The sequence below is a fragment of the Narcine bancroftii genome, chromosome 7, assembly GCF_036971445.1.
Source record: "Narcine bancroftii isolate sNarBan1 chromosome 7, sNarBan1.hap1, whole genome shotgun sequence".
Classification (NCBI taxonomy): domain Eukaryota; kingdom Metazoa; phylum Chordata; class Chondrichthyes; order Torpediniformes; family Narcinidae; genus Narcine; species Narcine bancroftii.
This window is the reverse complement of record NC_091475.1, coordinates 48,830,626-48,843,294: the sequence shown is the minus strand read 5'-3', so window position 1 is coordinate 48,843,294 and position 12,669 is coordinate 48,830,626. Positions and strand designations below refer to the sequence as shown.

At 39.9% G+C, this 12,669-nt stretch overlaps 1 protein-coding gene across 4 annotated transcripts in view; it reads right to left on the bottom strand.

Annotated features, from left to right (window-relative positions):
* Positions 1–1,506: 1,506 nt before the first annotated feature.
* Positions 1,507–12,669, bottom strand: part of LOC138738885 (beta-1,4-galactosyltransferase 4-like) — a 50,744-nt gene continuing 39,581 nt past the window's right edge. For all 4 annotated transcript variants that reach the window (XM_069890020.1, XM_069890019.1, XM_069890018.1 and 1 more), the window contains 3 exons: positions 9,687–9,809; positions 6,289–6,393; positions 1,507–5,341 (listed from right to left, as the gene is read on the bottom strand). In XM_069890020.1, coding sequence (XP_069746121.1) covers positions 5,158–5,341; positions 6,289–6,393; positions 9,687–9,809 — 412 coding nt within the window. In that variant the 3' untranslated portion in view covers positions 1,507–5,157. The remainder of the gene's footprint in view (positions 5,342–6,288; positions 6,394–9,686; positions 9,810–12,669) is intronic.

Genomic DNA, 12,669 nt, shown 5'->3' with positions numbered 1-12,669 from the left:
CATATAATTTGAGGGTAAATATTCTGTATTTTTACAAGTTTGGAGCCCATATTTTCAAATAATGGGATTAAAATTGTAAATAGTTTCTTTGAATCCTACAACCGGTGAAATTTTCCCTGAAAATGAGTAAGGGTTGTATTAGAAAAATGTTTTCTTTGAGATCATAGAGCATCATCCAAAGTAATCCAAATCAATATTTCTTTTTTCTTTGGCTTGGCTTTGCAGACGAAGATTTATGGAGGGGTATGTCCACGTTTGCTGCAGGCTCATTGGTGACTGACAAGTCCGATGCGGGACAGGCAGGCACGGTTGCAGCGGTTGCAAGGGAAAATTGGTTGGTTGGGGTTGGGTGTTGGGTTTTTCCTCCTTTGTCTTTTGTCAGTGAGGTGAGCTCTGCAGTCTTCTTCAAAGGAGGTTGCTGCCCACTGAACTGTGAGGTGCCAAGATGCACAGTTGGAGGCGATATCAGCCCACTGGCGGTGGTCAATGTGACAGACACCAAGAGATTTCTTTAGGCAGTCCTTGTACCTTTTCTTTGGTGCACCTCTGTCTCGGTGGCCAGTGGAGAGCTCACCATAGAACACAATCTTGGGAAGGCGATGGTCCTCCATTCTGGAGATGTGACCCACCCAGCGCAGTTGGGTCTTCAGCAGCATGGATTCGATGCTTGCGGACTCTGCCAGCTCGAGTACTTCGATGTTGGTGATGAAGTCATTCCAATGAATGTTGAGGATGGAGCAGAGACAGCGCTAATGGAAGCGTTCTAGGAGCCGTAGGTGATGCCGATAAAAGACCCATGATTCAGAGCCGAACAGGATTGTGGGTATGACAACGGCTCTGTACACGCTGATCTTTGTGTGTTTCTTCAGGTGGTTGTTTTTCCAGACTCTTTTGTGTAGTCTTCCAAAGGCGCTAATTGCCTTGGCGAGTCTGTTGTCTATCTCTTTGTCGATCCTTGCATCAGATGAAACGGTGCAGCCGAGGTAGGTAAACTGGTTGACCGTTTTGAGTTCTGTGTGCCCGATAGTGATGTGGTGGGGGGGGGGGGGGGGGGGGTGGTAGTCATGGTGGGGAGCTGGCTGATGGAGGACCTCAGTTTTCTTCAGGCTGACTTCCAGGCCAAACATTTTGGCAGTTACCTCAAAACAGGACGTCATACACTGGAGAGCTCTGAATGGGCAACTAAAGCGGCATCGTCTGCATCACGGACAAGTTGCTCTTGTATCTTGGTGTGAGCTTGCAGGTGCCTCAGATTGAAGAGACTGCCATCCGTGCGGTGCTGAAACAAGCCAATAAAGACCTCAACTCTCTCGTTACTCACTTGCCTTAATACACATATAATACTTTGCCTGAGGGAAGTTCCAAAGCCAGTTGTCCTTCTTGATAATAAAATAGGCTTACTTTTTATTCAAACTTTTTCCCCATTCATGTTTTATTACTTCAATATACACTTAGCTTTTGAATATATATTTCCTCGGAGCATCACAAACAATATTTGATTCAGTGATATTAGTGCAAATTAACACGACTCTAAATTCAATGCAGCAGTATTTCAGAATTTTAAAGTTTTCACATTAAACATTTTCTTCTCACCTAAAGTTTACATTCATTTCACATGGGCACGCAATTGAAAAATAAGCAATTCTATAGAAATACAAAATACATCCTTTGAGCATAGAATAAAATTCTTTGGTGTTGTGCAGATTATATATAAATATTTCTGACCATATAAAGGGAGAAGGGAACTTTATAAAAGATTACAAAGGGCAAGAAAATTATTACATATCAAACAGCGAAATCTGGGATAATAATTTCTTCACCTGAGGAAATATAAACTGCAAATGGAAAGCAAAACTAATGAACATTTCTTTTTAAAGAAGTTTACACAAAAAGATCATGAAAATACAATAATAATTCTTGAACAATGAAATTTCAATAATAATTCTGTCAGTGATTTCATTCCACTCAATGATTTCAGTATTGTTGTCACCCAACTCATCCCTTGCTGTATATAGAAATGTTCAGTTACTCCATTCAGCATTAAATCTTAATCACACCCAATTAATCCATAAAATTACATTTTGAAATTGATAAATATGTGACATAAGCATGAATATACATTTCTTTCTAATTAAGAAAACCAAATAATTTATGATTTTTAAAACCAAGAAGCTAAGTTTCAAAAGAAAATGGTTGGCAGCCAACCAAGAGATTAGTACTAAAAATTGCAGGCACAAGTTAAACTACCCTTAATGTCTTGAACAGCTTTCAAATTACTTTCCACAGACAAATTAAAGTGCCAAACCCTCACAATTCAATTTTAGAAGATATTCCTAAACCAGTATGCTAATTAATGGGTGTTTGTGGCTGTTAATTGTAACATTTTATGGAGTGACGGGCAGGACCAGTGCCAGACTATTTTGTGCCCTAGGACAGGCTGAGCACAGTGGGGAGGGGAGACAGTGTGCTGACCAATGGCTGATGTGATGTTCGACGTGTGTCATACCACTTCGTCCATCCACCTTACCAGATATGTGTATCACGTAGGTCAGAACCACATCAGTCATGATGGTGAGGTGCTGGAACTGTTGGAATCTCTCTTCCATAGCGCCCCTCTGAGGTCTGGGCCCTAGGTGGATGCCGAGTTAGCCTAATGGTAGTTCTGACCTTGGTGATATGAGAGGTTATTCAAAATAATTATGTAAGTTAAGTTTCAAGGATCTGGAAGTTTTCAAAGTAATTCTGAGTTACAGATGAGCGTCACTAATTTTTTTTAACCAGTCTTACTAATTGTTCCATTCCCACTACTGGTGCATTTTACCCAAATCAGTCCTCCATATGTGCACCCAATAGTCTGGTTTCCATCTAACACACCATGTCCCAGAATTTGTTATCCCTAACTGTGGTCTTGCTGATTTCACAATTTTCCTCATCCATTCTATGGTAGTCGAACATTTATGGAGGCAAAAGGATGATTGAGGACCCTGATACAGGGTCCCAACCTGAAATGTCAACCAACTCTGTGACCACAGGTGCTACTTGAACTGCAAGTTGCTCCATTAATTCGCTTTTTGCCAACTTCCAGCATCTGTTATCTACTGTGTTGCCTGATTACATCTATACCCTTTGTCTTGAGGGTCCTGCCACCACTAAACACGAATCATCCAGTGACATCTGAAGCAGGAGTGGACCAATTCCTCACAGATTTTGCATAATCATGATCAGAAACAACATTACTAGTGTCAATAAAATACAAATATGGGCTTTGCCATCGTGAACGTATGAGGAAGGATGAGCTGAGAGGAAATATTAATTTTGCATAAATAAACTCCAAGAGTATTCTCTTTGTCCTTGCATATTGGCTGAGGCAGTCACTCTGCCATGTTGTTCCATTATCTAAGAAAAGTTCCAAAGGTAAACAAGAAAATTACAGGCCGGTGAGCCTAAGGTCATAAATTATTGGAGGGTGTTCTGAGAGATTGGGTATACAAGGGCTGATTAAGGATAGTCCAGCGTGGCTTTTTTGTGGCAGGTCATGTTTAACAAATCTTATATAGAGTTTTTCGAGGAGATTACCAAGAAAGTAGATGAAGGAAAAGCTGTGGATGTTGTCTACATGGACTTTTGTAAGGCCTATGACAAGGTCCCACATGGCAGGTTAGTTCAGAAGATTCAGACACTAGGTATTCATGGAGAGGTTGTAAAGTGGATTTGAAATTGGCAGAATGGGAGAAGAAAGAGAGTGGTAGTGGATGATTGCTTCTCAGACTGGAGGCCTGTGATTAGTGGTGCGCCTCATGGATGACTGCTGGGACCATTGTTGCTTGTTGTCTATATCAATGTTCTGGATGGTAATGTGGGAAATTGGATCAGCAAGTTTGCTGATGACACTAAGATTGAGGTGTTGTGGACAGCAAGGAAGGCTTGCAGAGGGATCTGGACCAAATGGAAAAATGGGACAGAAAATGGCAGATGGAATTGAATGCAGACAAGTGTGAGGTGTTGCAATTTGGAAGGACAAACCAAAGTAGAACATACACAGTAAATGGTAGGGTACAGAGGAACAAAAGGGATCTGGGAATAGAGATACATAATTCCCTGAAAGTGGTGTCACAGGTAGACAGGGTTGTGAAGAAAGCTTTTGGCATCTTAGTCTTCATAAATCAAATATTGAGTACAGGAGTAGGGATGTTATGGTGAGGTTGTATAAGATATTAGTGAGGCCAAATTTGGAGTATTTTGTGGAGTTCTGGTTGCCAAACTATAGGAAGGGTATCAGTAAGACTAAAAGAGTGCAGAGAAGATTTAGTAGGATGTTGCTGGGTCTTCAGGAGTTGAGTTCCAGGGAAAGATTAAACAGGTTAGGACTTTATTCCTTGGAGTGTCGAGAATGAGGGGAATTTTGATAGTTTACAAAATTATGAGAGGTATAGACAGAGTAAATGCAAGTAGGTTCTTTCCACTTAGATTAGGAGAGATAAATACAAGAGGACATGGCTTTAGGGTGAAAGGGGAAAGATTTAGGGGGAACATTAAGGGGAACCTCTTCACTCAGAGAGTGGTGGGAGTGTGGAATAAGCTGCCATCTGACATGATAAATGCCGACTGACTCTCAAGTTTTAGGAATAAATTGGCTAGATAAATAGATGGGAGCAGTTTGGAGGGTTATAGAATGGGTGCAGTTAAGTGGGAATAGTGGAATGATGTTTCACCACAGACGAGAAGGGCTGTAGCATTCTATGGTTCTAAGGGCTCAAGCCCAAAACTTTGGTTATATATCTTCATCTTTGCTACATAAAGCACTGTTTGACCTGCTGAATTTCTCCAGCATTGTGCTTGTAATGGTGAAGCTACTTCTATCCTGCCATTAAATAGAAATTTGAAAGTTTAAATCTCAAAATTCACAACATTTAGGTTAAAAGTGAAGAAATATAGTATATGAGTGATTTTAATTTACCTGTTGTAATATTAACCCACAGACTCACATGTTCTCAATTTAAAAACATTAAGACTCATTGTGCATAGTTCATTCATTTTGATTCTCTGGCAACATGAAAAAATGTCACTTTTAGAGTTAATGTAGATTGAGCAACCAAAAGATCTTATAATTTATTGCAAAAAGTGAATCCATACAGTGTCTGAAGAATAGCCAATCATCTAAATGACATTGATAACGGTAGAAGTATTTTCATTAGCAACTTGTGGATTGCGATTAGGACCACCTACATCCACTGTGATATTAATATACAAAGGCAGATGCTCTTTTGCTTTCAGATTGTAGAAACAGGAGTTCAAACCATCTTTATTCCACTCTTTGTGGACTTGTTTCAGAAGGTTCCATCTGTAAAAATGATCAGAAATTATCAACAAAATACATACAAAATTAAATTTAAATTCACTTTAGCAGTTTAGTGATATTAAACAAGAAAATCTGCACACTATGTCATTGTGGTGCAAAACACAAAAATGCTGGAGAAGCTCACCAGGTCACACATCCATAGGACTTATGGGGTGGCTGAGGTTTAGGATCAAAGCACATCGACAAGGCATGTGCAATAAGCAGACAGAGCTTCTATGAAAAGGTGGGGTGAGGAGAGAAGGGAGGAAAAGGGAAGCTAACTGAAAGAGGTCATAGGTGGATCCAGCTGGGAGGTAGAAGAGTTTTTAAAAAGTTAAAAGTATTAAGGGGAGCTCTCTAAATGGAGAGGGAAGTTTTGGGGAGCAGGAGGAAAGAAACGAGAAAAACTCAAAAAGTGTTTAAGGGAAACTGGAGAGGTTGACGTTAATGCCATCTGCTTGGAAAGTTTCCAGGTGAACTATCAGGTACTGTTCCTCTAATTTGGAGGTTTTCTCAGTTTGGCAGTGCACAAGGTCATATATAGACATGTCAGTGTGGGAATAGTGTGTAGAATTAAAATGGATTGCTACTGCGCAGTCTATGTTTTTTTAGCAGACAGACCAAAGGTGCATTTAATCCTTCCAAAGTAGAGGAGGCCACAATGGGGTACTTGATGTAGTAGATGACCCCTGTAGATTCACAAGTGAAATACTGATTCACTCAAAGAATTGCTTGGGGCCCCAGATAGTGGTGACGGAGCAGGTGTGGGTGCGATCACAGGGCTGGGTACTAAGCTGGCGATTAGTGGGAAAGGATGAGTGGACTGAGGGAGACCTGGAAGAAGATTTGTTTCAAGATGAAGTGTACACTTTGACAAAATAAAAAGAAATATACAAAGTGAAATGGTGATTGAGAAGTTCCAAATGAATGACGTTTACATTCCAACCCACCTATTCTCATTAACTTCATTTCCTTTGTCGCGTTTGTGAAAAGGCATTGTATACTTGCCAAGTTGAGGGGCTGGTCGTACAAGCTGCATATTTTGTTTCCAAGCTCTAAGAATGAAATTAATATTTGGTAATAAAGAACACATGCATGAATAATAACATGATATTTCTGAAGGGAAGATTTCCTTTACATTTCATGTTTTCCACAGAGGTAGAATATGACTGTGGTATACATTAACCTTTTACAATTATAGTAAAGGTTTTACACTCCAATGTTTCTTTATTGAATTTCCTTCCACAAAGATTTCAATGTCATTATTGGTCACATTCTGTGTGGAGGGAACAGTGACAAAGGGATTGGGTCAGTCAGTCTCCCTCACACACCAAAGGAGCATCAGCAGTAAGTGGCAGATATTTAACAGAAGGCCATATCCACACTTCAATGGGCAAACAGATTATGAAACCAGCATGCCTAACACTCCTTGAATATGCCTGCCAAAGCTATGTGAAAGTTGCTGCACTGCATTTGAAAACAAGACACTTTGCAGCTCCAGTATGCTAAATTGCAGAGGGAGTGACTGTTTAGGGTGAATGTCAAGCAAGATGGTTACTTTGTTCTGGTTTGCTTCATTGATGATGCATTCATCCAGACAAGTGGAGAATAGTAAATTATGCTCCTGACTTGTGCCTTGAAGATAGCCTTTAGAAAAATGAGAGTGAGTCATTTGCCATAAGATACCTTAACTCTCCAATATTTTAATGGTTATAGCATTTTTGCAATTGTTCCAGTCCAACTGTTATTCAACAGCAATTCATGCACTTTGAAACCCCAAATGGCACTAGCATACTTCAAACCTGCTCAAATCATTTCTACAGGGGAAGAATTTAATTTCAATAATCATCCTCTGAAGCTGTGCTGCAAGACAAAGGTATGTACATCCTTTCTTAATTCCGAGATCAACCTTTGAGAGCATTCAAAAGGCAGAGCCCTGTGCAATCTTTGTAATATTCATTTAATTTTGTATTCCAACTACCACATATTAAATCTCATGAACACTTTGCTTTTATAGCTGTTAGTCATATCCATTATGCCCACAATGCATTTTCCAAGCCAATAATTCTGAACCTTCTGGATGAAAAAGTTGACTGGTCTATCACGAATATCACAAATAGAAATTATGCTTTTTGTGACCTGTGATGTTGTATAAACTAAACAGGATGAAAATGTAGATGATCTGATCAGAAACATAGCAGAAAATTGTTACAGTTGTGGATGATGATGAAGGTCATCAAAGGATACAGTAGCAGATTTATCAAATGGAAATTTGGGCAAAGAAATGGCAAAGGGAGTTTAATCCAGACAAGCGTGATGTTTTGAAAAGTTAAATATAAGATGAGAGAATAGAGTAATAGGACACTTAGGAGCTTTGAGATTTGGAGCGATCTTGGAGTACAAGTCCATCAGATGTACAGGCAGCATATAGCATGCTGGCCTTCATCTGCTGGGGCATTATATCAATAGTCATGCTGCTAGGCATCATTTGCTTCCAGTGCATGTAGAAGCAATCCGTAGACTTTGAAGAAGGTGGAGAAGGGGTTCACCAGGATTAGAGAATGTTAGCCAAAAGGAGGTTGGACAAATTTGGAATGCCTTCTCTGGAGGGTTAGAGGAGGGACATACATGATTTTATGAGAAGCAGAAAAAGGGTAGATAGACAGATCTTTTCTCAGGGTGGAAAGGTCAAAACTAGAGGGCACAAACTTAAGGTGGGAGGAGGTAAATTTAATCATGGGATGTGTGAGGATAGTGTTTTGTTTTCAAAATACACAGAGCAGTAGGTACTGGAATGTGTGGTGTGGGAATGATAGCAATGTCGAAGAAGCTTTTGGAAACACATAAATGGCCAGGAAACAGAAGGATACAGACCATGTACAGGCAATGAAATTAGTTTCATTTGGCATCATGATTGGCACTGACTTTGGGATGAAGGACCTGTCTCTGTGGTGCACTGCTATGTATTCATACACATTTCGTACAGTTTCTGCCACAGAGGATTCATACAAGCTGTTATGTCTCTCGAGTTACTTGGGAAGCTTCTTAAATAACTTAGAGGTGGGAAATTTCATTAACAGAAAAGACTTTACTTACTCATGCCTTCCACCATCTAAGGAAACTGTTCACACACACACTCATTCATATGCCACACAGTGGGGCACCATAGTTACTACAGTGAGAAGGGTGTATTCTTACGCTGTGACAAAATAGTTCACATTATTCTGACTATATAACACAAGCCTTGTATGGATGTGGGACCAGCACAAATTCCTGCAGTTACCAACCAGTAACGAGCTACTAATTTTTAAAAAATACATTAATTTCTACTGTTTTCTGTCCTTTAATCAATCCTCCATTCAATTTAAAATGTTACTCCTATGCTCATGTGTAGAAACTTATTTTGTGATACCTTATTAAAACCTTTTTGAAATCTGGATATATACAGCCTTTTGTCATGCATCACCCACTCAGCAAGTTATGACTTGGTTTTAGTTTCCTTGATTTTTTTTCTAATGTATGCTCCCTTTAGTGATATTAATTGCATCAAGACCGTCATTATCATTCTTCTCTTAGGTCCCATCAAATACCTCAACAAATGTAATTTCCTCTAACGTAAAGGCAGATTTTAAATAATTACAATATGCCTCTGCTTTTGGCTCACTTGCTATAATTTTAACTGCCTCTGACTCCAACAGGCCAGAGAGATTGGCCTACTCTCTCCTTTATTGTACTGTAATAATGGGAATGACAAATGGTCATTTAATTAATCAGCTAACAGCTGCAAGAAATTAAATGAAGCTGTAACATGTAAAGGATTTGGTATCAGATAATCTTTGGATTTGGTATATCACAATTAATATAGCTCAGTTTGATATGCATGGCATTGAGAAAAATCAATGGTAAAGAAAATCAAACCCCATGCTCAATTAAATAAGGTGCTGTCTTAAGTGATTTAAGTAGATAGCCATTGACACATACAATTCAGGAATATGATTTTGGTGATGCATATTTAAAAATGCACATGAACTTGCAAGTTAGCAGGAAAACCAATAAAGGTAGTCCTGACTTACAACCATAATGGGGACCAAAGCATTGGTTGTAATTGGTTGGTCGTAAATCGAGGAATGGGGACCTTGGGCTGCCGCAGAGAACAGGGACCTCGGGCTGGCAACGGGAGTGGGGACCACTGTATGCAGTACTTTTAATAAAAAATAAGAACTTGTACAGTAGTTTTAATAAAGTTTTTAAAAAAATTTTGGTCCTATGTGTGGGTGGACGTAACTTGTATAGGTTGGAAACATTCATCTATTTCTACAGTTTTCAAGTTGCAGATTCAACAACCTACCTTATCAGAAGATCATCGTCCTCTCCTCCCCAGCCCCAATAACGGTTGGAAAACCCATTGACTTTCATGAACTGCTGTGTCATCATTCCGGTTACTCCACCAAAATTAAATTTGTATATCAACCTGGCATTTTTTTGGGGGGGGAGGGACAAAATAAGAAAGCATTTATAAATTATATCTTGTAAATTATTTTTCTACATTCTGTCACTAGTTCTGGATTTGAGATGAAAGAATCCTGCAGGATGAATGCTGAAATATTCTGTAGCTAAGATTCTATGAAAGAAAACTTTTCAGTTTTAAAAATCTCTGACTGTTTAAAGTTATCACGTTATTGGCTCATGCAATGAAATAAATGTCCAGGTTCCTTAGAGATATACAAAGGAAAACTAAATATTTCCCAAAGAAGCTAGAAGGTCAAAAAATAATACCTGAGAGTATTTTCAATTCAGTTAATAGACAGCCAAAGGTCATAAATGAAAATTAATTAATTTTGTCACTGATGCAAAAAGTTAAGGATAAAATAAGTAAGTAATATGCAGATAGATCAAATTAAATTTATCACAACACAAGATCCCTGCACTGCAATTGGATTCTGAATATTCTCAAAAAACTCCAGCCAAATCAAGATCACTTCTGAGAAATTATGCAACTTTTCTCTGACTAAATTTGTCAGGGGATCTCTCAAAAATGGATATTTAATTGTGGTGAACGTAAAGTTAGGGTTATGATCCCCTGACTGACAGTCAAAAATACACTCAATAGCTCTGGTGGAAAAGAGGTAGCCATTGCTAGATCATTGGTCATGCAATTCTCTGCATCAGAGAAACATAAAATAGAAGTTTAAATGAATCATTTAATTCTGGAAAGGGCACATGAAGTGGTATTTTAGCTTTTTTGTTTTGAACTCAAAAGTAGTAACAAACTTCCAACATTCGTTAAACTATCCCTCCTACTAAAGGATCAAATGTAACTATTTTGCAGAATACAGTTTTTTCCTTCAAAATACACATTGAATGAACCCCTTTTTAAGAACTGTTCAGAATAAAGTCCTCATATTTAAATTATGTCCTGGCATAACTTTGAACCTTCCACAACAGTTTCATACCTTCCCAAAAGGCATTTCACAGTCAGTGCTGTCTTATTGACCAGTAATTTCTGTTCTAAAGTGGGAAATGTGGTAACTAATGTCAACACAGCCAAATTCAACAAACAAATAATGACAAGGGAAGTGCTCCCATGATGATGAAAGGAATAAATATCAATCAGGATATGAGGAATAACACTTTTATTCTTTGGAAATCAAGCCACCACTGCATGTACCAACAATAACCTCATCACATCCAGTTATCTCCTTCCTACACAGCTTATAACTCCATTGCTTACCAACCGCACGCTGCCTGGTTCTATCTCCTCCCCAAGATCCAGAGACCCAATTGACATGGTAGTCCCATTGTTTCCGCATGCTCATGTGCCAGAAAATTGCTGTTATCTCACCGCAACTCAATTTTTTCCCTCTGGTCTGTCCCTGCATCCACAATATCTCAGATGTCCTCCATCACTTCAGCAACATCTCGTGCCCTGTCTCACCTGCCTCTTTTTGGCCATGCATGTCCAATCTCTATACACCTCCATCACAATACTGAAAGCCACAAAGCCTTTTTCAACAACAGACACAACTAGCTCCCCTTCATCACCACCCTCCACAACCTGGCTCTCTCACCTTCTCCAAATCAAAGGGGTAGCTATGAGTACCCACATGACTATCACCTATGCCTGCTTATTTGTTGGATATGTGGTGCAATCCTTGCTAGAAGCCTACACATGTAAGGCTCCTCAGCTCTTCCTCTGCTACTTCAACAACAACATTGGTGCTGCCTCATACACCCATGATGAGCTCATCAACTTTATCCTTGGCCTCAAATCCACTTGGTCATCTCTGACAATGCTCTTTCCTTTCATGATCTCTCTGTCTCCATCTCGGGAAACAAACTCTCGACAGATATTTTCTACAAACCTAGCAATTCTCAGTTACCTTGGCTACACTGCTTCGCACCCTGTCCCCTGTAAGGATTCTATTCCTTTCTCTTAATTCCTCCACCTCTCTTGCATGTGCTTCCAGGATAAGGTCCATTGCAGAACATCTGAAATGTCCTCCTTCTTCTTGGAAGTAAATGTGAGAATGTCCTCCTTCTTCATGGAACTAGATTTGAAAATGGTGTTTATCAATTGAGTAGTTTAATTCAGTCTAATCACGGTGGAGCAGACTTGATGGGCCGAATTGCTTACATCCGTTCCTGTATTTTGTTACCTTGTGATCTTCAAAAAAAAAAGCCTTTGTAGTGGGTTGAGTGACTGTGCGATTAGATAAGCCGAATCCCCGCCCCAGTCGGCCGACTCAAGATGGCGTAGGTCCCCCTTCACTTCCGAGGAAAAGCCAATGTCGATGCCACATGTTGTCCAGGGGAACTCCCTGCTTCTGGGTGGCACACCACCGGCCAGAGAGTGATGCCGCGATGCGCTGATGTCACTTTCGGAAGCCGGCGCACACGTCACCAGAAGTGGGTGTCCCCTTATGCACAGTGCGAGGAATTCAAATAATAAAGTCAGTTACTGGTTCAACCTTGCACCGTGTGGGCATCTTTTTATTCCATAGAGCTGCCATAGCAGATGCTACAGTGGTGACCCCAACGGTTCCAACGTTTTGGAACCCTTATCAAATGCAACAAGATGCAGGACACTGCTACCACTTCAGTCACAGCAGCTATGTCCAACATGGTAGGCGTGCATTTGCTGCCCTTCTGGACAAACCAGCCCAGGAACTGGCTAAGTCAGAGTTTCACATCAGAGACATGGTCTCAGAGAACACCAAGTTCTGGCACATTGTCAGCACTCTGGACACCACCACCACAGCCAAAGTAAGCTCCTTCATGGAGAACTCTACCATGGAGCACAAGTACTAGCAATTCTGGCATTTCCTCCTCAA